The sequence below is a fragment of the Eumetopias jubatus genome, unplaced genomic scaffold (assembly GCF_037043125.1).
Source record: "Eumetopias jubatus isolate StellerSeaLion01/CBP00866 unplaced genomic scaffold, mEumJub1_p1.0 scaffold_4, whole genome shotgun sequence".
Classification (NCBI taxonomy): Eukaryota; Metazoa; Chordata; class Mammalia; order Carnivora; family Otariidae; genus Eumetopias; species Eumetopias jubatus.
This window is the reverse complement of record NW_028274810.1, coordinates 104200919-104227834: the sequence shown is the minus strand read 5'-3', so window position 1 is coordinate 104227834 and position 26916 is coordinate 104200919. Positions and strand designations below refer to the sequence as shown.

The 26916-nt window shown below is 56.7% G+C and overlaps 1 protein-coding gene across 1 annotated transcript in view; it reads left to right on the top strand.

The window, feature by feature from the left end:
* Nucleotides 1-26916, top strand: part of AJAP1 (adherens junctions associated protein 1) — a 126594-nt gene that overhangs the window by 57549 nt on the left and 42129 nt on the right. Inside the window, exon 2 of the mRNA XM_028108555.2 lies at nucleotides 243-1048. Within this exon, the coding sequence (XP_027964356.1) occupies nucleotides 243-1048 (806 nt within the window). The remainder of the gene's footprint in view (nucleotides 1-242; nucleotides 1049-26916) is intronic.

Sequence of the window (26916 nt, the reverse complement as noted above, 5' to 3'; positions counted from 1 at the left end):
GTAGGCAGGGGAACCGGCTCCTGGGAGCAGGTGCATGGGGACAGTGCTTCTAAGATGCTGATGAAGAGGTGGCACTCCAGCAGGGCTGTGAAGTCAGCTAATGGAGGGTTTCGGTTTCCCTTTTGAAGTTAGGATTAGCGCTCATTACCAGAAGAGTGCTTCTGTGTCATGGCGGGGGTGGAGGGACCACCGGCGGAGCCCCCAGAGCCCCCACCTGACACTGCTCTCTCTTTTCCACGCAGTTCCATGTCCATCCACTGGCCGGGCTGCTCCCTAGGAAGCCATGCTTGGATACTTATAGCCATGTTTCAGCTCGCCATGGATCTGCCCTCGTGTGAGTCCCTGGGCCCGGGCCCCGACTTCCGGCTCCTGCCCCGGCCGCCGCAGCGGCCGCCCCGGCTGTGGAGTTTGAAGAGCGGACAGGCGGCGCGCATCCCGGTGCCCGTGTGGAGCCCGCGCCCGGCCCGCGTGGAGCGCAGCCACGGGCAGGTGCCGAGCCCGCGCGCCAAACGGGCGCACAGACCCAGGGACCAGGTGGCCGCCCTGGTGCCCAGAGGGGGGCTCGCCAAGCCCCCAGCCGCTGCCAAATCCAGCCCTTCCCTTCGCTCCTCCTCGACGTCCCCATCCCCCGCAGTGGGCAGCGGGGCCACCACGGACCAGCAGGCCCTCCTGTGGAGGGAGAAGAGGCACCTGCAGGGGGCCGGCTTCAACAGTTTTGATTTCCGGGGCAGCAGGCCCACCACAGAGACGGAGTTCATCGCCTGGGGCCCCACGGGGGAGGAGGAGGCCCCGGAATCCAACACATTTCCAGGGCTCTACGGCCCCACCACGGCCTCCATCCCACAGACACGGAAGACAACTGTGGCCACCACCACCGCCCCCGCCACCACGGCCACCTCCACGACGCTGCAGACTAAGGGGGTCACTGAGCCCCTGGGCCCCAGGAATAGAATCCCAGTTGGGGTTAGCACAACGGAGCCTTCCACCAGTCCTAGCAAAGACGATGGTGAAGACGTCAAGCCCCCACGGATTCTGGGGGAGACCTCAGGTACACCCACTTCTTTTCTGCTTGGGGTTCGGTTGGTGGGGGGAGGACACCCTGGGGGTGTGGCTCACAAAGGATGCCGTGCTGTGCCCGGTGACACTGCGTGGCAGGCCCCCCCGTTTCTCAGCGGCAGAAACCTAACAACGGCAGAGTGCTGACGGTTGGGTGGCGGCCTTGGGGACAGAGGGGGCATGTGTGTCCGTGGACTTGCAGGTTGTGCTCTAGCCAAGCCCTTCTGGCTGGTGGAAGGGAGACAGGACAGGGTCTCTCCTTAGTAGTGGCCTAGAAGGAGATGCTGCGCCCGCCTTGCCTGTGTCATGGGCGTCCAGACCCCGCCAGGCACAGAGCCACGTCTTCCCGAATGGTAGAACCTTGACCTCTGGGCCAGCCTGGGAGTGAGATGCGGACACACCTGCTGGTGGAATTAGGGCCCAAGTAGAGTACCCAAAAACCTTCAAGGCTGTGGCCTGTGGAGGGGCGACGGCCACATTGGCCCAGAATTAGGGATCACTTTAAGTGGCAGAAGAGATGGAGATCAGGTATAAGGAAGAACTTCCTGTGGTTGTTTGCTGAGGCTCTGCAAACTGGCTCGGGTTGGGGAGTATCTTCCCTGGAGGCGTTGTCGCAGGTGTTTGGGGGACGGGGTCAGAACAAATGGCTCTGGGTCCTCTGCCCATTGTTCTGGGTGCATATGGACAGTTACCTCGAAATATCTACTGCAACGTCGTTTTGTCTTTCTTTCTTCTCCTCTATCTCCTCTTCCAGTTGCTTCTAAAGGAGTGGCCCTTGAAAATCTCCCAGGCCACAGCCCGTCCCTTCAGGGCTAGCCACAGGCACGTCCCCAGGCTGAGGGCATGCGCAGAGTCCGGGATCCCTGTGCTCCAGCCCACCTCTGGCCCCCTTTGCCTCTGGCAGGCCACGACCCCACGCCCCACCAGGAGCAGGATGTTCACAGATCAGATCTGGGTACGCACATCCCAGACGAGCCGCAGGGTTGGCTAGCTCTTAAAATGGGATGTGAAGTCCAGGGTGTCGGCATGAAGGGTGGGGGTGCCCTGTGGCCTCCCCCACGCCCTGTTTGTTTGCTTCTCCACGTCCTAAGGCCTCGGGCTCCATAGTCCCCATGCAGGCCCTCTTCAGGACCCCGGACAGAAGAGACATGCTCCCAGGGTCTGTTGGCGGCATAGGTCTTCCTGCAGGCTGCATCTGCATGAGGCTGCATCTGGCCGTGGTCGGGAGTTGGATAGGTTTTCATAGAGTGGGTGGCTTTTGTTCCATGACCTACTTCCTTCCTTTACCTGGACAAGAGAACTGCAGTTTTTATATTCTGAGCAATTCTTCCCTAGAGAGCAACATACCTGTGAAAGAAAGCAAACCCAGCTCCACCTCAGCCCCAGGGGCCAGGGCCAGACCCAGGGACGGAGGCTGTGAGCTTGGAGCACAGCAGGAGAAGGTCTGCAGGGGGTCACGGGCTGTCTCCCGGCCAGCCTTTGTCCAGAACCTGTGCACACACAGCCTGCCGTCCATCACATCTGTGCCAGGTGCCCGAAAGCAGTTTACAAAAGCATTTGTTTTTACCTCAATAAACTCACAAGCCATCATCATAATAGAATTTAGTGCTGCATTCATTTACTGTCATCCCCTCTACACACATCACTTACTATATAGGCACGGACGAGAAAACAAGTTCCCATTTATTCCAAATTACATTTGTTATTACTAAAGTTAAATGCTCGGGACAGCATTAGAAGGCTCAGTAAATTAATTCACAGTACATTGGATGTTGCTAATCCAACTCGACAGATGCTTATCTTGGAAAAGATTTATGGTTCTTCATAATATAATCTGGTGCTAGATTAATTTGTTTAGCAAAACAAATTTAAAGGGGGGGCGGGAATACGTGTGTTTGCTTTTAGCGCAGAGAAATGTTAATTCTGGGAAGTGGTGTTGGATGCTGAGAAGGGGCGTCAGCAGCTTTCGGCATCCAGGCCAAGGCAAGGCAAGACAGGAAGTGCTGAGGGGACACCTCTTAACTGGGTCCGTCACAGCTCAGCTGTTCCCACAAAAGTGACCCAAGCTACCCAGAGCCCTGGCGGGAGCCCCATGAATCCCCCTTGTCCTGGCAGTCACCACACATAGACCTGGGCTCTCGGCTCTTTGTGGAGCACTTCTGCTGCTCAACTTTCTCAGACAGGATTAAGGCAGCAAGGGTGGTCTTGGGGATCCCAGCGCGGTGGTCCAGGAGGCTGGGCATGCCGTATGTGCTTGCAAGCCACAGACCGCCTGCGAATCTGGACTCTGCTGCAGGTAGCTTTGTGACCCTGGGGATTTTCTCTTCTCTCTTGGCTTCATTTTCTTCACCAGGAAAATTAAAGCTTAGAAATATCTCTTCCAAATGGTTGTCATGAGGATTCGGTAGAACAACACCAAGCATGAACTAAGAACCCTGCGTCATGCCAGGTGCTTCTATACCCAGCAAGAAGGACTCCAAGGAGAAGCCTGCAGGTGTCAGGGGCCAACATGCCACCAGGGGCTTGAGAGTCTTTTCATCTGAGACACACCAGCTCTGCCCACTCACCACTGAGGGCACCCCAAAGGACAGAATTAAGGTTTTGGAAAGGATAGGAAGAATTTGTTAAGTCAGTTCTGTTGTCCAAAGAGGATCTTTGGAATCAGGTTTGGGGAGTTGTGAGTTTTTATTTTTGCTTCGGTAGAGAGTTTTTTGAAGGGGAAAGTTACCTTGGCCCATCTGCCCAGAGCACAGATATCAGTGGGCATAGAAAAGCAGATGGCTGGAGATTCGGGGCACTCTGAAATCCCTCAGGAGTGAATATTACGTGGGATAGCTGTTGGAATCATCAAACGGCCCCTCTCTCAGAGACCACCCTGTAAATGAAGTGATTGGAAAGTCTCTCCTAGTTTTAGGGTAGTGGGTAAGAGTGCCTTCAAATTCCTGGCTTCCTCTTGTATTAGCTGTGTGAACTTGGGCAACTTGCTTATCTTCTCTGTGCCTCAGTGGGAATTACAGAATTAACCACCTTATAATGTTGCAAAGATCAGTGAGATAGTATATGCCAGGTGGTCATTGCCTGACACATAACAGCTGTTCGTTACATGTTTGCTGCTGTTAATATGGTGGTGATCATGGTGATGGTGGTAGTGATGATGACGGTGATGATGGTGGGATGATGATGGTGATGATAGTGATGGTGGTGATGATGATGGTGATGATGATGGTGATGGTGATGATGATGGTGATAATGATGGTGATGGTGATGATGGCGGTGATGGCGGTGATGATGGTGATGGTGGTGATGATGATGATGGTGGTGATGGTGATGATGGTGGTGATGGTGGTAATGGTGATGATGGTGATGATGATGATGATGATGGTGATGGTGATGATGGTGATGATGATGGTGATGGTGATGATGATGCTGGTGGTAATGATGGAGATGGTGATGATGGTGATGATGGTGATGATGCTGCTGATGATGGTGGTGATGATGATGGTGGTGGTGGTGATGATGGTGATGATGGTGGTGATGATGGTGATGATGGTGATGATGATGATGATGATGGTGATGGTGGTGGTGGTGATGTTGATGGTGATGGTGATGATGATGCTGGTGGTGATGATGATGGAGATGGTGATGATGGTGGTGATGATGGTGATGATGCTGCTGATGATGGTGATGATGATGGTGATGATGATGGTGGTGGTGGTGATGATGTTGATGATGATGGTGATGATGATGATGGTGATGATGGTGATGACGATGATGATGATGTTGATGGTGATGATGGTGATGGTGATGATGGTGATGACAATGGTGATGATGAGTGTGGTGATGATGGTGGTGACGATGGTGATGGTGATGATGGTGATGACGCTGGTGGTGATGGTGATGGTGATGATGATGGTGGTGATGATGGTGATGGCGATGATGGTGATGATGACACTGGTGGTGATGATGGTGATGATGATGATGATGACAATGGTGATGATGAGTATGGTGATGATGATGATGATGGTGGTGATGATGGTGATGAGGTTCATGGTGATGAGGATGAGGAGGAGTTGGTGGTGATGGTGGCGATGGTGATAGTGATGGTAATAATGACTTTTTCTTGTGATGATTTGCTACCACTAGCTTGTTGCTACATTTACTGCTTCATTATGGGGTCATTTGATGAAGTCCCATATCCTTGTCCCTGAGCTTGGTGCTCTTTGCGGAGGTATAGGTGGCAATAGCTAGGAACTGCTTGGGATGGAAAATCACCTGGCTCACGTTCACTGAGGCATTGAGCTCCAGCCTCACATGGTGCTGGCAGAGGGTGAGTGTCAGATGGGGCAGGAGTTCACTTGAGGTCGAGAGAGGAGGACTTCCCACAGCGAAGCACCATCTTCCTGTGACAGCTCTCTTGCTGGTCATGTTCTGAGTCTGGAATCACAAAGTCTCCTGGGAGAAAAACACAAAGTCATTTCCTGGGCTTTGATCTTAAAACTCTTAAAGGGAGCTGTGGGGAATTCAAGCCAGCTGATTTCGGTTATTGCATTTGCCCACTGCGGATCTCCTAGGCTGTGGGTGCGTGGCATACAGCTAGTGCTCATTAAAGATTTCTGGGACCTGATGTTCTTAGACCTTCCCGCTGGCCCCTGGACCCTGAGATTCTCCAGCCTGCTCAGACACATCTGATGCTTTCCTCAACAATCCGTGTTCCTAGCTCTGGAAGGTACACCACCCAGGAGGGGCTACGAAGCCCTGTAAGGTCTCCGTTAATGGTCGTTCGAGGTGTGTTCCCATTTGGATCAATCATGTATTTGTGACACCCAGCAACTCAAGGAGGAGATGGCTCAGATGTCATCCCCATCCTGCCTGGTAATTTTTACATTGGGATGCACTCATGCGTTTCCAAGGATGATTTCCAAGTTGCTTTGTCCTTGTCACCAGGGGGCCTTCAGTGTCCTTTAGGTGTGTCCCACTGTAAGCAGGAGGGACAGGCTGTTCTCCTCTTCTCTCACACTGATGGTCAGCTGACCTGAGCAGCAGAGCAACCCTGGGAGCAAGTCTCATGTTGGGAAATATTTCAAAATGCTGGGATAGAAGTGGAAGAGAGTTAGGAGCAGCTGTGATAGGGAGAGACGTGCTCTTCTCCTTCTGTTTAGAACTGTGATGGTGGTTTAAATGCTGAGCCCCTTTTAATTAACTTGCTGGGTGTTTGCTACCAGGGAAGTGAATCCATCCCTAATTTAAAGATATTTGAAGCAAATGACTCATGAACTTCAAAAGTTTTGAGTGGCTTAATTGGGATAAGAGCATCCACGAACAAATGAGTGTTTGGAGCTCACTAAACATCCTATACTCTGTAGCTGGCGAGGCTGGGCTTTAGGGTCTTAACTGGGACGTCAGAATGGATGCGCCTGGTTTCGCGTGGTGACCCGTTGTGGCACGGGTGGGATGGCGCGCGTCTGCCGACAGTCCTCTGCACCCATCTAACCTCCCAGAGCACTCCTCTGCTTTCGCCGAGCAAAGCTGTGTTCACACCAAATGGATAAATGGGCTCCGACTCACTAGAGCCGGTCTCGAAGTCTTCTGGAGATGACTCCATCACCGGCTTACCTTTATTTCCCTTTCACATGTTCCTTGTCCCAGCTTACCGCATCTAGTGCTTCCTAGACTTCTTTGTTTCCGCCAGAGCTGCCTCCTTCTCCTGAGAGCGACTTAGGGGTCAGGAAGGTTCTTGGGTTCTCGTGGGATCACCGTGCCTGTCCCATCACCCTTTCTCTGTTCCCCTTTGCCCAGCCCTAGGAGCTGCAGGAAGGGGCCTGAACTGACCCTGGGCCTCTCTAAGGACGGCAGGTGGGGTTGCTGGTGGGGCAGGTACTGGGGGGCTGCAGGCGACAGCCCCCGCCCCTGCAGAACGTGCCTTCCTGACATCCATCGCCTCACTAAACACGGGATGGATAACAGACCAGTGTGATATACGGTGGATTGAATTTATGGCTTTCATCCACTCACAGGGGAATGATTCTAAGCATAGGGATTAAATATTAGACAGAACATTATTTTTAGAATTATTTGACGATGTGAAGAGGACTGGTTTTGGAATTTCTAGCTTCTGATCTGTCGTGCAGGGAACTGTCAGCTCCGAACTTGGTTGATATGAAATACCACGCTTCAGGGTGGGGGAGGCGTGAAGGGATACAAAACCGGGGCCCTGGCTGTCTTTTCAAGGAGTTTAAAATCTGTTTGGGAAAGTCAGACAGGTAAGGACACGAGCCTTCACAAGAGAGAAGTGACAGTTAAGGACGGGAGCAGAAATGTCAGAAAGCCCCAGCTTGGGTAATTGCACAGTGATTCTGAAAACCCAGTAAAAGGAGGAGGGGGCTGGTCCTGGTGGGAAGGGTCCCGCCAGGCTTCCTGGAGAGTGAATGAGGCTGGTCCTGACTGGCGGGGAGGGCATGCATGGGCAGAGCACAGGGGAGGGCAGAGGGCACCAAGCACTCTGGAGACCAGAAGCCCTGAGGCCTGCCTGTTGGAGGCAGCAGAGCAGGTGGCCTGGGACTCAGTCTCCTCACATCTAGAAAGACACTGGAGGAAAAACCCTTGAGGCCCCTCCTCCAGCTCTGAAGGTCCATAAGAATGTCCAAGGCTCTGTGTTCCTTCTGCCCACAGCTAGGAAGATGGTCTGCCCTGCCATTTTGTCGTGAGAGGAGAAGGCTGGTGGGTTCTGGCCCTCCCCTCCCTTCCAGCGTCACTCCAGGCAGTGGATCCAGCAAGCTCTGGGGTTGGTGGGGCAGGCAGCTGCGGCCGGGGTTTCTGAGCTGCCAGGTGAGCGGGAGAAGTCACCCACCCCCACCCAGGAGCGGCTCTGTATGGCGGGTGGGGCCAGCTTGAAAAGGCCCCATGTGCATGTACTTGCTGCAAGAGGCATTGCCCTCAGCCCCAGGGCAGGTGGGTTCCAGGGAAAGCTCCGGCGCACCCCCGAGGTGGCCGTCTGCTTCTGGAGGCTCGGCCAGGATCACAGGCAGACGCGTGATGGTCGGGCCATAGGATCAGACGGGAAGACAAGGCCTCCCCGGTCTTGGCTTTCCATGTGGTCCAGGGAATCTCCACATTGGAGTCTGTTGCTTGGAGGTGATGATCAGCACTACCAGAGGATTAAGTTTCTCTTCCAGAACTTTCTGTCAGCAGCAGGGATGCCCAGTCTGTCTCAGGAGCAGAGGCGGTGATGTCTGCCGAGCTGACCGAGGATGGGACATGGGGCGGTGAAGCTGGTGCTGAAGGGGGGAACCCCTGCCCCGACCCAGGCGTAACCCAGGCCCTGGCTGCCCTCCGACCCTGGCCATTGGCGTGCCCTTGCTGTGCCCCATGACCTCAGGGAGTGCTGGCTTCTTAGACAGCAGACTGGGAAATAATTTCCACCTCAAGGGGTGGTTCTGAGACGTGGCTGAGTTCACCCGGATAGAAAACTGGGCACACATAGCGAGTGTCAGGGGCCCCGGGTGCATGAAGGCCCCCTCGCTCTGCGGCTGCATCGGGGAGGGAAGGACACTGGTGCTGGGGAAGTGGAACCCCTGTCTCCTTTAGCACCCCCGACGGGGCTGGGGTGAACGCGTGCAGGTGCCTGGCCAATGCTGGTCTAGCTGCCTCATGAAGGATTTCTCTGTCCTGGAAGGATTTAGGCAGTCGGACCCACTGGGAAACCATCAGCAGAGCCCCGTTACTCGCCAGGTCAGCAGCCCCCACGTCTGGGGGGAGCACCATGTCCAGCAGCCGGGCCTAGGGGAGGGCTGTCTGCTGGAGTGCCGGTCAGCGTGTCCTCCGCCAGGGGCCCGCCGGCTTCTCAGCAGACTGTCCCTTGCACACATCCCTTTAAGTGGCTTGTTGCCAAACTTGTGCTTCACTCTTCATGTTCTCAGAGCTGCCCACAGAAGGCGGTGGGGCTGACGCTCAGGGAGGCTCAGCCTCTCGTGAGTCGGGGGAGGTGGGTCAGGGCCCCTTCTGTGATGCTGAGGGTCCCTCCTCGACACACAGCCCTGCTGCCTGAGGCATCAGGGCATCCTGAGTGGGACCTAAATCCAAGAGGAAGCTGATTGCCTTAGTCCCTCTGAAGTTCTTGGCCCATATGTGAGGTCCAGTGAGGAAGGAACTTTCTAGAAGCTCCAGGGAGGTCTCTCCATCAGCAGAGCCCACGGCAGGTGGGTGGAAGAGTTGGATGCCCCCATTGTGTGGTTTCACATGCTGAACAGAGAGCCTCCGGGGATGTATCCTGGGGCCAGAGGCAGAGCCCCTGAGAGCCACACCTGGGTCCCCATCCCTGTTCCCACATCTGTCAGAAGGAGAGAATCAGCATCATCTAAGGAGTGGGGCAGGAAGAAAAACTGTCACTCTAGACTTAGCTCCCTGCCCTTCCAGACCCGGGGCCCAAGTTTACAAAGCATCTTGGTAATACCCCCTTTTACTTGCTTTGAGTCCCCCTTTTTGGAGAAATTATAACTGCCCGAAGCCGATGGTCCTCCAGACTCATCTAATGCCCTCAGTGGAATTGAGAGGAAACGTGACGTGATGTGATGTATGATAGATGCTCCTCTGTGCACGTCTTCACCGGAAGGTGTGGTGAGGTCGTCGGAGGCTCACCCCCCCACCCCCGTGTGGCATCCTCAGGAACCTGAGGGCAACTCGAGCTAAGACAGGTGTGCCGTGTGAGCATGGGGGGGCAGGTGACTTTGGGAAAATGTTGAACTCCCGGCAACATTTGGGACAAAAATAATCCAGCCTTCTTTCAATGTACATGGTGGTTGTGTTCTTGGAAACTTTGGTGCTTATTAAAACCATGCAAAAAATACTCTGGGTCTGTACGTGGAACAGAAGGAGGCTCTCTGAGCATTTATAGCAGGAGTGAGCAGAAGGACGTTCAGAGTCACACAGAATGGAGGGCCGGCCGTGGGTGAGCACGTCTGTCCTGTACATTGTGGGGCAGGTAGCGTCCTGCCCCCTACGCAAATAATGCCAGTCATTGTGACAACCAGAAACGTCCCCCACGTTCCTAGATGCCCCCGCCCCCCGAGAATCCTTGTTCTCGGCCCAGACATTCCAGAGGCAGCCTTCCACCCCAGAGACAGGTGGCCTTGCCCCCATCCGCACACTGCACAGAAAGGACCAGCTTCCATCTGCACTTGAGCGTCCCGGGGCCCCAGGAACAACTCTCCACAAGCTGGAAGTTTGAAACAATAGACATTTGATCTCTCCCAGTCTGCCGGGCGGGGACGGTCTTTCCTGCCTCTTCCAGCTGAGGGTGACGGGCAGATGTTCCTTGGCTCCTGGCCACACCCCGGCCTGTGTCTCTGTCTTCACACGGCGCATTCCCTCTGTGTCTGTGTCTCTCCCCTTCTTCTTATAAAGACACCAGCCGTTGCCTCAGGGCCCAAGCTGAGAATCCAGGATGGTCTCGTCTTGAGATCCTAAATGCCATCACATCTGCAAAGTTCCTTCTTCTAAATAAGGTCACATTCACAAGGTCGGGGGGGTTAGGACAAGGGCATATCTATTCCACGGGTCTACCATTCAATCCAGGAGGAGCGGCCATCTGCTCCGGCTGGGGGGCCGGCATCCCCCCTCTGCCCAGGGGTCAGCAGTGCCTGGGGCTTTTCTCCAGAAGCTGGGAGAATCGCAGAACCTTCATCTGCCCCAGCTGGGGAGGGCATTGGCCCAATCCTCACCCCACCCGCCCTTCACGAGGCCCTGGGAGCCACTGGGGGGCTTGGAGAAAACACCACCTCCATTTGCAAAAATGCTTTGTATATATTGAGCCTCATAAACAAGTCAGAGATGAAAATGTCTGACCTCTGGTTGGCCCTTGTGCCCTGAAGATCCATCCTTCACTCACTCAAGCATCCACCTGAACCGTTTCCTGAGCACCTACTATGTGTCAGGCAGTGTTGTTACATCAGAAGACAACACACAGTCCCTGTCCCCTCGAGGGGCAGCAGACAGACCGACACACATCTGAACATGAGTAAGGTGACCCCAGGTGTGTGGGGAGGATGCCCGCAGCCTGGGGCAGAGAGCTGATGCTCGAGTTGAGACCGGTGGATGCGAAGAGGGCGGTAGGACGGGGAAGGAGGGTGGTGGCCAGGAGCCAAGGTGCTGGCAGTGTGACAAGCAATGCAAGGGCTGTGGTGTGGCGGGCCACATGGCCGGGGTGCCAGGGAGGTCAGAGGTTGGGCTGGGGCTTGGAGGCAGTCGTGGGGGCTCTGGGCTTTAGTCTGAGGATAATGGGGGGAGCGGAGAATGGGCTGAGCCGGTGGACGGTCCTGAAGCTGAGGACTCGGTGGGTGACATGAGGGAAAGAGAACAATCTAGAAGGCCTCCCAAGCGTTTGGTTTGAGCAACTTATGCCTTCGACGAAAGTGGCACCTGTCCTGAGCTAGGGTGGGCGTGGACGGGAAAGGGCAGCCGGCAGCCCCTTGGGGGCCTGGCTTCACTGCAGCTGCCGAATCAGCTGTCAGAGGGGACGTCTGTGGGCCCCCTCGGACTTGCGTGTTTGCAGCTGGGGAAGGTCTGGCCTGCGGTGGGGACCCCAGAGCCATCGGGGTCTGTGTGGTTTCAAAGGTCCTGTGGATAGCTGAGATCACCTGGAGGGAGTGTGGACGGTGTGCGAGGGGGACAGGGACAGAGGACAGGGCCCCAGAGAGTCCCCAAAGCACAAAGTGCCCTGGGGAGGAGGCATGGGGGGGTGGGACCAGGGAAGCCTGGGGCAGAAGACACCTCACAGAGGAGGGGAGGAGGGAGAGAGGAAGGGGGACCAGGGGAGAGGGAGCAGACAGGAGGGAGGGAGACGGAGGGAGGGAGAGAGGAGAAGTAGGGGGGACGTGGTCCCATACCAGGGCTCCTGGGAGTCAAGAGGGATGAGCATGGAGGTGACCATCACCTCTGTCCCCCGCGGAGGTGCGGGCTTGGAGGCTTGGCACGAGGGCCGCTGGAGCGTGCTGGGGGGGCGAGCAGAGGTGAGGGAAGGCAGAGTGGGGAGGACCCTTTGCTGCTGCCCGCCACGGAGCGGGGCGCGGGCTTGCCGCCAGCACGGAGGGTCCAGGGCAAGATGAATTCGGGTGCTGGTGGTGCGCAAGCAAAGTCCTTGTGCGGAATGAGAACGGTCCCCGATGGTGCCGGATGGCCCGCGCCTGCGCGCACAGCGGAGCGACACGCAGGATGGGCTGGGCTTGTGGAGAGAGCAGGATGCCATGAGGAGAAGTCAGTCTGTCTGGGAAATCCCGCTTTCCTGGCACCAGACGTTCCCCTTTTCACTTGGGAGGCTCTGTGGGAGCCGGGGGAGGTCGTGCCCCGAGGGACGGTGCCGAGGAGCCCTGCCCTGCGGTGCTGCCGTCCCCAGGTGGGGGCCGACGATGAGCAGGTACGCGGACACTGTCTCAGATGCAGGTGGGGACACGTGAGCCGGGCCTGCCTGGTGGGAAGCGGCGTCTGGGAGAGGATGTGGGCCCGGGGATGCGGGGCTCGTGCAGAGGCCTCCTGGCGCAGGGGAGGCTGGATGTGGGAAGGGCAGACCGAGGTCCTGGTCAGGAGCAGGAACTGGGTGCTTCCCCAAGTGCAGACAGGAGCTGTGGGAGGGCCATCCCCAAGCGTGCAGGCCAGCCCTGTCCCCGCTGGCTTTGGCAATGTCCCCGTCCTCCCCGGAGGTCCCTCATCTGGGCGGGGGAGCTCGGCCTCCCCACCTGCTCATGTCAGGGGCCAGAGGAATTGGAAGGGTGCCTCCCAGACACCAGCCTGCGCCAACTCCTGCACCCCTCTCCCGGGGCCTTGAGACCTGCGCCCGCTGCAGCCAAAAGTCACTGTTAGGCGAACGCCACGGATGCACTGAGCATCGCGGGGCCGTCCTCTGCCATCTGTCCGCCCTTCCCAGGTGCAGCGGGGCGTCTCCTCCTTCAGAGCCTTCGGGAGGCCGTGGAGGCGACACCCGCCACCGTCTCCAGCCCAATCCAAGACTGGCCTTGCTCCTGGCAGACACTCGGACCCAGACTCAGAAATGAGGCTCGGGCTTTACCGGGAACGTGCACTTTGCCTGTCTCCGTGGGGACACGGGTGGCCGGTTAGGGCCTACGGGCCGCAGACCCAGGGCTGGTGCTGCACCCAGAGCACGGGTCAGTGGTCAGCTGCCTGCTCTCAGCAGGGCTGGGCAGGACCTTCCGGTTGGTGGAAGGCTGACTCATCAGGGGAGCCACGAGCCATGTGGTGTAAGGGGGTAGAGGCCACCTTGGGCACCTCAGCAGGCACTCCACTCCGCCCTGCCGTTGTCCCAGACTTCCACGGACTTGGGGGGCAGTGTGGGGCGCAGAGCCTCGGGGCAAGGGGAGGGAGGCAGGAGGTCTCGCATTTCTCAGGAAGTCCTGAAGGTTCATGCCCTGCCTTCGTCCTGGCCACACCCCAGTTCTCGATTCTTCCGACTGCAGTTTGTCTTTTCAGGGCCGTTCCTCACTGTCTGGGACACTTAAGCTCCCGCCCCCCTCCCCCCAAGGTGGGGAAGCACTTCTCTGGCTCCTGTGTTGAGAAATCGGGCAGCAGGAGGGAGGGTGGGAGGGGGCCTCCTTAGATCTCTCTGGAGCATCCGGGAGGCCTCTCCTTGGCCAGGCTCACGCTCTTACCTCAGCTGGAGGGGCCACCTCCCCCTCCTCCTATTGACGCCCACACCTCTAGAGCCCCCTGGATTCCTCGTCCCCATTTCATGGCATTTACCACGACTTCTGTCATTTTATGGCCACTTGCCCGGACGTCTGTCCCGCACCCCCCACCACCCAGGACCAATAGCAGCACATACCCCTGCATGCTCAGCACTTTCCCTGGGTGATCAGCCAGCCCGGGAGCTCCTTCAGGGGTAGAAACCAACCTGCTGCTCCCCCAGCTCCCAGCACAGCGCCTGGCCCACAGTTGGCTCGCATTGCTTTTCTGAACAGTGAAAAAACGCAACTCCTGCGCGCATGCATTCCTCAGGGTGGGGTGCCGTGCAGTCTTTGACCCTTAGTGAGAGGGAAAGAGGGCTGAAGAGGAGAGACCGGGTAATAACGCGCCACGCCTTTGAAAGTCGCCCGAGCCCAGGCCGAGAGGAGGCGCCGCTTCTCCTGTGCAGACCCCCACACTCGCGTTGAAGTACGTGCGCACCGGGGCTGCGTGGGCACCGCCCGCCCGGGACTCGCCTGCCAGCATCCGCCGCCACACACATGTGCGAATGTGGGGAGCAGTTCCGGCTCATCCAGAGCGAGCAAGACAGCCGTGTCTTGGAGAAGAGAGTGAAGCTGCTTGCCTGCCACCCCACACGCTCAGGGTAGCAGGGAAGCTGGGAGCCACTCAGCTGGGCCCCCGCTAACCGGTCCCCTGCAGCTGGGGTGCAGACTGTGGCGGGGAGTCCCACCCAGGTGTGAAGTCCTCTTCAGCAGGGCCCTGGGGACCAGACTGGCCAGGGCATCCCCCCGGCAGCAGGCAGCGAGGAGGAAAGTCTCTTCTGTGGCACAGCTGTGCGTGTAGAGAGAGAAGGCTTCCTGGTGGCTCTTGCTTTCCTTAGGAGGACACACGTCCCATAGGATCAGGGCCCCACCCATATGACCGTGTTTATCCTGGCCGCCTCCTTAAAGAGGGCATATTGGGTACTGCAGGGACACAGTTCAGTCCACAGTCCTGGGTGGAAAGAAAATGCACTCCAGTGCCCCTGGGGATGAAGACAAGTGGGGGGCAGGCCTTGGAACCCCGTAGCAGAGGCTGAGCATGACCTGCTTGTGTGCATGTGTGTCTTTGGGGGGCACCGCTCCAGGGGCCTATATTGCGACCTCACAGTGGTCAGGGCTGGTGTGTGTTCTGAACATACCTATTTCATATTCTGCCTTCCGTATCAGATGGGGGAGACTTTAGCCAATTGCAGTCTGGGAAGATTTCCCCAGGAGCCACGAGGGGCTGCTAGCAGTCTGCTTCCTGGAGCCGAGTGCGGCTTGTCCGTGGGGAGTGGGTGCTGGCTGGGGTGGCAGGTTGGGAGCCACAGGAGATTCCCGGTGGTTGGTCTGGGTGGGAGGAAGTGGACAGATTCCGTGTTTCCGAAGGTGGGTTTCAAAGCCTCGGTAAGCGCTGCTTGACTTAGTGAGGATGAGAGAAAGTGGATGAGGAGAGCGGAGGCGTGCCCTGAGCTGAAGCCTGGGGCTGGGCATGTCTCCCCCCGGCATCTTCATCTCAGCTTCCCCTGGGGGCAGGGGGGGAGACTCCCGCGAAAGGCCCCCGGAGCCCCCCCACCGCCGCCAGAGCCGTCTGCACAGCGCTGCCTACGGCCGCGGTCTCTTCCACGCCGAGCCGTTGCTCAGACCAGGGGTCCACCTGCTCCTAACATGCTGGCCGCCCTGCTGATGTGCGAATGCTATGTGACGACTCCCGCTGTGTCCCTCTGGGCCCCGAGCCGGGGCGCCCTGTAAAGCGACCGGCCCCACGTCCTGCCCTGTGTGTTTTCAGGGCTTCTGAGTGTATCCCCTCTGCTGCCATCCGTCCTGTGGCTGAGAAAACTCATGACTCCTTTAATCAGCTCTTCTTGCACAACAATATGGAGCAGGAACTCTCTGGTCTCTCCCTGCCCTGGCCTGTCTGCCCCACGTCTGGGTAGGTGCTTTTGTGGGATCTCCTCGCCTGGAGCATGAACAGGGCCTGTGACCTGCTTCCAACCAGCAGAATAGGGCAAGGCTGACAGGTGACATTATCCTCTGGTTACCTTCCCTCATACAGAACCCACTTGGCCAGCAGATTCATGAGGGAGACTCTCATGCTGGCCTAGACGAAGCAGCCACCATGTGGTGGGACAGGGGGCCCACAGGCCCGGGGACTGCAGGCAGCCTCTGGGAGCTGAGGACTGTCCCCCCAGCAGCCAGCACAAAGCCATCCCTCTCAGTCCCACGGCCGCGAAGAAATGAAGTCTGGAATGAGCTTGCAAGTGGGCCCCTCCCTTCTTGGGCTTCCAGATGGGAACACCCCGCCATGGGAGATCTCCGGCCCCCACTGGACACTCTGGCGCCCAGGGTCTCTGAGACCTACCCCTCCTCTGACCCACCTCCTGGGGGCTCTGTCATCAGCGCTGTTGGAGCCAGCCTCGCCGGGCATGCCATCAGACATGTAGGGCTCTCAGGGTGTCCACTGGCCCTCCAGCCCTGGCCACAGACCCCGTGTTGGTCTTCCTGTAGCTCCAATGTGTGCAGAGCCCGCCACACTCTTCCTTCGAGCCTGGGCTAGCACGGGGCCCATGGTTGTGCTGTGTCCTGGGAAAGATCATTGAAATGAATTATACATCAACAGCAGAGATGGATCATTATTAATAAACTCAGCCATCTCGACTTCCCACCCGTTACATAGCACCGACAGTGAATGAATAAGCAAGCGACCTGGCTCCCAGCCTGGATATTGACAGGTCCTCCCTTTGTTTGTGGCAGGAGAGCAGGTCAGAGCAGGAACAAACCCCACAGGGCGGGTGTCCCCACGGGTGTCACTTGCTAACCCAGACGCTCTGCCGGTCCAGCTGCAGGGTGCGGGCCGGGCCCTTGGGGCGAGAGAGCCCCCTGCCTACACGCTGCACACTCGGGCCCCTCCCAGACAACTGCGTCTTTTGGCTCCTGGGCTCTGTGTCCCCCTCAGGATGACCTTCTTGCCCCGCGTGCAGGCCTGTTTGCTGAATCCCAATGTGATACCACAGCGCGTCAGCTGGAGCCAAGTAAGAGCTCCGTGCGAGGGGCGGGGAGGGCTTTTTCTGTGTAGGGACCTCTGAGTCTCTCTGGGTCTGAGCAACAGACGTTTACTGTCCCCGTTCTGGGGCCTGGAGGTCCAAGGGAAGTCCTCTGAGGTCATGAGGCAGAATCCGCTCCAGGCATCTCTTCCCGTGGCCTCGGGGTTCCTGGGCTTGTGGACGGCCGTCCCCTCCTCGTGTTCTCACAGGGCGCGCTCTGTGCGCGGGTCTCTGTCCAAATTTCCCTTTCCGTATGGACATCGGTCGTGTTCGGTCAGGGCCTACCCTGATGACCTCATTTTAACTTGATGACCCGTGTAAAGACCCACTTTCCAAGTAAAGTCCCATTCTGAGGCCTGGGAGGCTAGGAATTCAGCATATCTCTTGAGGGGGGCACAATTCAAGTCCTAACACGTGTCATTGGACTTAGGGCCCACCCAGATAATCCAGGATGATGACATCTAGAGAGTCTTGATTACATCTGCAAAGGCCCTGTTTCCAAATATGGTCCTATTCACAGGGTCTGGGCAGGAGGACTTAGCATCTTTTGGGGGGGACGAAGGTCAACCCTGGAAGTACCCCCCTTCTTTCCGCACCCCATTGCCAACCAAACACGGCTCTTCTGTCTTGTCTCTGAGCAAAGAAATTGTGTCGGCCGGCAGCGCCTGCCCTTGGGGCCCTCGGGAGCAAAGCCCAAGCCTGAGCAGGGAGGGGCTCTTCACCCACAGGAGGAGTTTCTGGAGTTTTCCCCGACCGCACGTGGATCATTTAAAGTCTTATCCGAGGAGGAGATGGGGGAGGGGAGGCAAGCCTGTTTCTGTGTTGGTGGCAGAGGTTTCTTGTAAAGTTTGATGTTATTGTTAACTTTGGCTTCAGGGGGAAAGATAATTCATGAGACGCTGAAAGACAATCAGAGCAGCCTGGCATGGCTGCTCTAGAAGCCGGATTAATCTGTGGCGTACCGAGCCGGGCACTTACCTCCCTCTTGATCTGGTCTCATTTTTACGAATTTTAAAGAAAAGCAAAAACAAAAGCCTCTACTTCTCCTGCTGCATTTGTCGTTCATGCGGATCGATTCCTGGAAGGCCTGCAGTCGTTCCCGATCACCCAGATATCGGGAACCTTGTGGGCCCTCTGCACTCTGCTGCTGGAGGTGACACCGCAGAACCCAAGGCCTGCCTTTCAGGCCAGAGTCGAGGGGAGACACATCTCTCCCAGAGGGAAAATGTCAGCTGTTTCGGTCTTTCGGCCCTGAGCCTGCAGTTGCTGGACTGGGGCAGCCCCATTCCCCGTGGAGACAAGTGTTTCTTGCACACCTGTCAGGTGCATCTGGGAGTTGGGCACCCAGAGGTGCTCAAGGAAGAACAGACATCTCAAGCAACACCTGACACTCATCCCAACCGCCTCCTGCATTCGGTGCTTGAGCAGCTCTCATCCCTGCTTGGCTGGATCAAACCTTGCCTGCATACCTTATTCCCTCTAAGCAGAAAGCATGTTGCTTCTCCCCTGGGTATCTTCTCTTAGTCTCACTCAGATTCAACTCCCAAAATTAAAAGGAGATTGAGATTGCAAAAGCTTTTATCATGAGAACATTTTACTGCTTGCTTTTTTTTTTTTTTAAGTAACGCTGTCACGCATAGACTCCTTCCAGACGCTGCCATCTCTGAGCCAAGCTACAACCCTTCCCTTTGCATTTTTAAGTGCCCCCAAAGAGTTAAGAAAAGTACAGGAGATCAAAGCATCCCGTTGTTCATGTTAAATGTATACAATTTTATTTGTCAATTATACCTCAATAAAAATGTCAGGAGGTGGTGGTGTGCAGAGCAAAGGGAAGAAAACTACAGGATGAGGTAGGCAGGCAGGGCCTGAGGGGTTGGGGTGGGGTCAGCCTGCAGGGAAGGTGCCCATCTGGCCAGCCACCAACAAGTCAGGCTTGCGGGGACAGCTTGAGAAGGAGAAAGAAGCAGGTAACTTATGGAGGCCCCAGTGGAGCGAGCCCATTCGGACTTGGGGTGCTGTTTGCATGGAGCCTCAGAAGGGCTATAGCACCCCTGGGACAAAGGCAGAGACCCTCACACAGTGGCCTCTTTGCCTGACAGTTTCTAGAGAAAAGCCGAAGTCACACTAGGCTCCTGGAAGGATGCCCACCTCCCCCTTTGTCCCTGGTTCCATCTGTCCTGGGAGGCTGGGGGCCTGTCACCATCAGCTCTGCTCTCCTCCCCCTGCTGCCCGCCCCCCAGCACCCCTCTCTAAAGGCCAGGGTGCCTCCCCTCCTGGTCTCACTGTAATGGCAAAGCGGGGGGGTGGGGCACAGCCAAATTTGGAATGGCAGCAGGATGTACCTTTGGACAGAGAGGCTCCACCAGGAAGGGAGCGGATGTAAGTGTCCTTCACCCTCGGGGCCGGTGAGCACATTTCCACAGGCCTCTGAGAGTCCAGGGACAAGCCTTCTGCCACCGCCCCCTGCTCAGAGAGCCCCTAACACGCAGGGAGGGGGACAGCTGCCTTCCTCAGAGAGTCTGAGGAGGGTTGTGGGTGGTGGTAGGACCCCTGGGGTCTGAGCATACTGACAAAACCGTGCAGGTCCAGGAGCAGCACACACATGCTGGAGAGAAGCGTACCCACATCCGCCCTGCAGTTCCGCCCCGGCTGGGCCTCGTTGGCCCCCCTGAGAGACCTGGGGCGAGCCATTCAGCCCCGACCTCTGTCGCATCTGTAATGTGGGGTGACCCTTGGCACACAGATCATGGAGCTAGAACCTGACCTGGGTGTCTACCTGTGGCCCCCTCTGCTCCAGACTCCCCCAGACGAGCTGAAAGAGGATTCTGGACTCCTCTCTGCCCAGCGGACCACCACAGAGCATATTAGCGTGGAAGACAATTGAAAAGCTATTAAGACACTTACTTGCACCTTGGGAATTTTCGTGGGATTTCCTGGCCCCTGTGGGCTGCCCCCTCCCCAGTCTTTTCTCTATGTTCCTGTTGAGGCCGGAGGCAGGAGCCCCCCCTCCCCCGTCCCCCCGGGGCTTGGCTCAGAGTTTCAGTTGATTTACTTTTTATAGGAACAGTATGCTCCCCCCAGACTGCCTGCACGCCCTGAAGCTCGGATCACATGAGGGGAAATGTGGGTCTGCACTTGCCCAAGGCCCCACCTGCTCTGAGAATCATCATCTCCAAACCCTGGGTCTGGAAGCAGGTTACACAGGAAGGAGAAGCTGCCAAGAGAGTCCCACGGGCTTGCTCGTCTGTTCCATCCTTCATTCATACACCCAATGCCCAGCTCTGTGCTGGCTGCTGGGACCTCTCCAGCCAGCAGGATGGCGCTGGCCCCTCGTCCTCATCAAGATGCATCCAGTGGGAACCACATGCATCTGAACAGCTGCTTTCCTGTTCCGAGAGCCCCTTTGGTGCCATTCTGGAAGAAGCGAGCAAGGAGAATGGACCCTGCTCCTGAGCATGAGAAATCCCAGAGGGCGCGCCTGGGGGGGAAGGTCCAGGGTGTCCTGACCCACCACCTGTGGCCAGTCCAAGACAAGCCCTGTCCCCCTCGGGTGGCAGGGGCAGGAGAAGGCCACTGTGACTTGTGCTATTTCCCAGAGACCAGAGAAAATTCTGGCATTATGATCTGCCCACACACTGGCGTCTGTGTCAGGGCCAGAAATAGAACACGGAAGATTCTTGCTCTGATTTCTGTGCTCATAATTCTAGGGCAAGATGCCCTTACGAAATGTGGATCAAAGATCTGGTGGGGGAGAGAGCGGGCTGCACGGAGCGGTTCACGCGAGGTCTGCGTGGTGTGAGCAGGGCCTTGCCGTGCTCCAGTTAGCCGCATTCATAGGTGATCACGTCCCAAGCCTGGACTCTGCTCAGCCCAGGAAAAACGGGAGTGATTCGCAAAAAGTCCCCTCCAGTCATGACAGTTCAGATCCAAATACAACCCACAGAGCTCCTGAACCCCGAGACTTGCTCTGGGTGGAGGGAAGAGGCGGCAGCTCAGAGGCTGCATTCTTAGAGGAAAAGAGCACTCATCAACCGAGCCCTGGAAAATGCAGGGCGGTCCAGTCTGTGACTCCTGTCTCCCTATTAATGGTTACCTCAGATAGGTAGTGTACTCCCCACGAGCCAGGTTCTAAGTGCTTCAATTCAATCAAATCTTGTACGCACGCAACACTTCCAGGAAACAGGAATAATATCCTGTTCGGCACTGGCAGAAACAAGCACAGAGAGGTTAAGTGATTTGCCCAAGGTCACACAGCCTGTAAAGAGTAGGATTGTGATTTGAACCTGGCTTCGGGGATGTTACTGTCATGTACTGGCGCTGTCCTGGGCCTTATCTCATTCAATCCTTGCCACAACTCCTTGGGGTGTATAGTATATTTATTTTTATTTCTTAAGATATTTTACAGATCAGGAGGTAGAGAACAAAAGAGATTAAGCTGTCTGAGCACCATCTGTGGTGGGGCAGAAGCAGAGATGGAACCTGGGGCAGGCTGGTCCCCCAGGCCTGCTGTTTCCAGCACCCTGAGGGAGTGCACCCTAAAGCCTGGAGTGTGCCCTCTCCTGGGGAAGCCTGGGCCCCCCACTCCCATCCGGACCTGTCTGGTCTCCATCACTCCGGCTTGCAGCTTCTGCTACTTCCCCAGCAGGCTCCCACCCCGGGGGATCCCGGTGACGGTGCTTAAAGCGTCTGACGCAAAGGGGAACAGAAGGTGTGTGGGAAGGGCAGGAAAGCCACCTGCACCCCGACATCACAGCACCCTCAAGGTCAGCTTTGGGAAACGCCATCCCTTCCCAGCAGCCTGGGGACCCAGCCAGACATCAGCACGCATTGGTGACCCTTGCCACCGTGTGATCTCAGACCACGTTTGACTTGGGGAGTGAGGCCCACGGGTGATGCTGGATGCAGTGTGTGAGCCGACTTTGTGGGTGTTGTCAGAAGGAAAAAGAAGGCAGCCCCTAAGAGGAGCCCCTGATGGCGGTGGGCCAACTTTGTCCCCTCCTTCTGTGCAGAGCTCCCAAGGTCCAGGGCTGTCCTCTGCTTCCAGGGCTGTGGCAGCCTTGGTATGTGGCCTCCTGGGACCCTCCTTGTCCACTGCTCTGCAGTCATCCTGCTGCCTTGCCTCCCCCTGCCCTGCTCCAGAGCCCCTGACCACAAACATCCCCCTCGTGCAAATCATCCCCAATCCCCTGTGGCCAGAAGGAATCTCTTCCTTCCCTCAGTGCTCCGGACTGTGCCTCAGGTTCCGGGTCACCCGTGTGCCCTGCGGGTGCAGTGAGGGGGCCCATCTATACTTGGGATGAACAGCTCAGGTGGGCTCCCCCTGGGTCCCTCCCTGGAGTCCTAGGGCGGGCTCTTGTTGTGAAGTGAGGCCTGGAGTTTCATCCTGGGCTGGTTTGTTTGTTTTCCCCGGTCAAGCAATGCAGCCACCCTGGGAAGGATGGGGTAAGCCTGCCAGACCCGAGTTGACATGCATGCATTGGGTAAATGGGGATTATTGTCCATTTTTGCACGGTTGGAAGAAAACAGGGTTATTCTACGTGGTTTCTTGAGCAGACCTTGTCCCTCGCCTACCTGTAGTTATTGCTGGAGTGGTGGACGGAGCACCTGTGAGACTTGGGGGCTCTCCTCAGGGCCCGGGCCCAGGGGTGAGGGTGGGGCCCTCGAGGACAGAGCCCCAGGGCGGGCTGTGGGGAGCTTTGTAGCTCCTTGCCTCTGCTGAGCACCCTGGCCAAGCCTACCTCTCCTCCAGTCAGCTCCTCATGTCTTGTACAGATACTGGGCCGTATTGATCACCTGGCAGGGGTGGGGTAGGAAGGGTGGACGTGCTGTTTTCTCTTCACCCTGACTGTCACGAGACGCACGGGGATATGGCCGTCGGTTTGGGTGTGCCGTGGTGGAGAGTCAGGCCTGGGGTGCTGGGTCCCAGCCTTCTGGGCCCCGTGTCCATGGGCTTGGGCATAACTAGGGAAACACCAGCTGCCTAATTGTGCCCAGGGGCCAAAAGAGGAGCCGGGAACTCAAGAGTCAGGCGCCATTGGGTTTTGGAGGTAACCTGGAGCGCAGCATCACAGAGCTGGCTGGACTCTTGCCACCGGCAGGGTGCCCGCCCGGGAAGACAAGGGAGGGCCTTTCGCTGCTGCCCGGGGACAGAGTCTGCTCAGCCTCGAAGCTTCGTTTCCTTCCTCACCCGATCCTTGCCATGTACAGCGTCCTGTGTGGGACGACCCAGAGCTGGAGTGACTACCCCAGAGTAGAGGAAGGTCAAGACCACGGGGGGTCGTAGAGGTCATTCATTCATTCATTCATGTCGCAGATCATCACTGACCCACTATATGCAGGCCCTGGTGACAGGGCCTGGAGATAACTGTTGCGAACCAGCCAGGGCTCTGTTCTCATGAGCCAGTAGTCCTGGAGGGGTGGTGATGTGGAAATTCGCTCAAACAAGTGCCTAATTGCAAACTGCAGTGAGCAAGCTGGAAATGTGTGGAAGACTGTGGGGGAGCTTGCAGGTGTGCTGTTCTGACCGGGAAGTCTGTGTACTGGGCAAGGGGACAAGTGGTTATGGGTTGTTGGTCAGCAGTCCAAGGGAAGAGCCCAGCAGGCAGCATAGAACCTGGCCCCTGGGGCAGCATGTGGGTGCAGGGCCTGAGAAGCAGTCAGGAAGAGTATGGAGTGGGTCAGAGTGTGCAGGGGGCAGAGTGTGTACGGGGTCTGGTGTGCAGGGGGCGGAATATGCACAGGATATGGTGTGCATGGGGCAGAGTGTGCAGGGGGCGGAGTGTGCATGGGGCGGAGTGTGCATGGGGCAGAGTGTGCATAGGGTGTGGTGTTCAGGGGGCGGAGTGTGCAGGGGGTGGAGTGTGCAGGGGGCAGAGTGTGCATAGGGTATGGTGTGCATGGGGCGCAGTGTGCAGGGGTGGAGTGTGTAGGGGGCAGAGTGTGAATGGGGCGGAGTGTGCATGGGGCGGAGTGTGCAGGGGACGGAGTGTGCATGGGGCGGAGTGTGCAAGGGGCGGAGTGTGCATGGGGCAGAGTGTGCAGGGGACGGAGTGTGCATGGGGCGGAGTGTGCATGGGGCAGAGTGTGCAAGGGGCGGAGTGTGCATGGGGTGGAGTGTGCAGGGGGCGGAGTGTGCAAGGGGCAGAGTGTGCAGGGGGCAGAGGGTGCATGGGGCGGAGTGTGCAGGGGTGGAGTGTGCAGGGAGCGGAGTGTGCATGGGGCAGTGTTCATGAGGCAGAGGGGAAGAGGAGGGTGTGAGTGGGGGGTGGTGAGGGCCAGCACAGGGTGTTCAGGCCATAGGCAGTGCTTCTGAGGCATCTAAAGACCAGAAAAAGCCACTGGAGGGTCTGAGCTGGGGAGAGACAAGGTCTGATCGCTATTCTCAGGGTTTTCCCTGGCTGCTGTGTTTCAAAGCAGCGGGGGCCCAGGGCCGCCTGCTGGGATCCAGGTGGAGGGGCTGGGGGAAGGGCGGCAGGACCCACACGCAACCATGTGACTCATGAGGGTCCGCAGTGACAGAGGCCCTGGGGGAGGGCGGGGATGACTCCCAGGTCCTGCTGAGCCGTGGGCTCGTGAAGTGGGGCATGCCTCAGCGTTTAGACGTGTCCAGGTACAGAGCTGGGACGTTGGGAGGGCACAGCTGTCTGTCCCCCTCTCGCACAGGGGACCAGATTTCCCTCTTCACCAGCGTGAGTCCTGGTGAATCTGAATCTGAATGACACGGGGCGCTGGTGAAGTGGACCGTGCTGAGCCTCGGGGTCCACCAGCTTTGAAGCCGGTCCACACAGCACCCACCGCAGGTGACGGCCTGGAGCCACGTGCTGGGAATGCATCTGTGACTGGGTCCCCCACGCTTCTGTGTCTTCCCTGTGAGAAGGTGAACCGGGGGTCTCGTTGCTGCCTTCTCGAGCTTTCTGGGGAAATAAGTCAAAAAGTTAATTTGATTTTGAACAGATTCTTAAATCAGTTCCCAGGAGGCAGAGACCAATTTGCATTCCGTCTTTTCTTACTTAGTCATCTTGGCTGGTATTTCACATGGGTTCTTGGTATTTTTCATGTTCTCTTACTGCACAGACATGACCCTTTCAGCATATTTTTTTTTTAAAAAAAGAAGCCATCTGAGAAACGGGAAGAGGCGACAGATTCTGAGTTGTTGTGTGTAGGTTGTTTTGGGTTTATTTATTTATTTATTTTTTCATTTTCTTTTGTGCTTTGGTTTCTGCTCCTCCAGCCGGGAGTGGCCAATGTAGCCCTTGACTCTGACTTTGACTTGCGTTATTTGGTCAAATGCACGTTTCCTTCTGCTTCCCTGCCAGAGTCCAGGGTCTCTTCCTGTGTTTCTGGCTTCCAAGTGGCTCCTGGGAGTAGGCGTCCCCCCACCACACACAGCCCACGCCAGGCCCCTAGGGCCTTGACCCCTGAGAGGGCTTCTAGGCCAGCCCCCCACCCCGCGGGCATCCCCAAGCAGCTCACAGACCCTCTCCTCTCCAGAGGAGAGAAGGATCTGACATGTCTTATACCCAAAAGGACTGAATGCAGGGACTCAAATAGATATCTACACACCCGTCTGCATAGCAGCATTATTCACAATCACCAAAAGGTGGAAGCAGCCCAAGTGCCAATTGACAAATGAATGGAAAAACAAAATGTGGTAGATCCATGTGATGGAATATTACTCAGCCTTTAAAAAAAACAGGGAAGGAGATTCTCACCTACCCTGCAGTGTGCATGAACTGTGAGGACGTGATGCTGGGCAAAGTGAACCAGATACCCAAGGACAGATACCGTAGGTTTCTGTTCCTCTGAGGTCCCTAGAGGAGTCAGTTCGTGGAGACAGAGAGGAGAAGGGCGGGTGGGCGCCAGGGGCTGAGGGAGGGGGTGTGCAGTTCGTGTTTAACGGGAACAGAGTCTCAGACATGCAAGATGGAAAAAGATCTGCAGATTAGCTGCATGTCAGTGTGAGTACACTTGCAGCTACTAACCCGTACCCCTAAAAATGGCCAAGGATAGATTTCATGTGATATGTATGTTTTATCACAGTTTTCTCAAATTAAAAAAAAAAAAAGATCTGGCAGAGTTCTGTACGGTGTAAGGACCGGGGCATCTTGCTTCTGGCACCGGCCTTCATCCTCGGGAGGAAGCATCTGAGCAGAGATACTCTCCAGGGGTCCCAACAGCAGAGGAGGGTCACCTGCAAGTCGAAGGCCATTACACCGTTCTGGGAGGACATCAGAGGATGACCACTCCCAGGGGGTCAGTAAACACACAGTGAGGACCAGGTTTCTCATGGTGTCAGGCTGCCTTTGGAGGTTGCATTGGTTTCCTGGGGCTTGTGTAACAAAATCCTCCAGGCTGGGGGCTCAAAACAATGGAGATATATTCTGTCCCAGTTCTGGAGGCCAGGAATCCAAGATCAAGGTGTCAGCGGGGCCATGTTCCCTCTGGAGACACTAGGAAATGATCCTTCTCTGCCTCTTCAATCATCAGGGGGCTCCAGGGGTCCCTTGGCTGGCAGCCGCCTCCCTCCAACCTCTGCTCCATCTTCACACAGCATTTTCCCCTGTGTGAGTCTGTGCGCCCTCTCCTCTTCTTACAAGGGTGCCAGTCGTTGGAGTTGGGGCCCACCCTAGCCCAGTATGTCCTCGTCTTAACTCAGTCTCATCTTAGAAGACCCTACTTCCAAACAAGGTCACATTCTGAGGTTCCAAGTAGATGTGTGTTTTGTTTTGTTTTGTTTTGTTTTGTTTTGCTGGGGGAGAACACTGTTCAACCCACTGCGCAGTGTTGGTGCACACTCATGGTTTTCCAGATGAGGGTTCATAAAGACATTTCCTGGCTTTCCAACTGAGGGGCTGTTCCTGAGGAACAGAGACACCCCAGGAGCAATGAGAGTGACTAACACTTGGGCCTTGGTTTCAAGCATTCTCTGTAAAAGGACCAGAGCTCTTTGGCTAAGTGGCCAATTCCAGGGCTCGGGCAAGGAGATAAAAAGTCAGGCCTGTAACATCTTGTCCAGAAAGGAAGTGCTCGAAGAACCCTGGGGACATGACTCAGAGAACAGAAGCCAACATCGGGGGCTCCTGCTAAAGGAATCGGAGACAGTTCCAGGT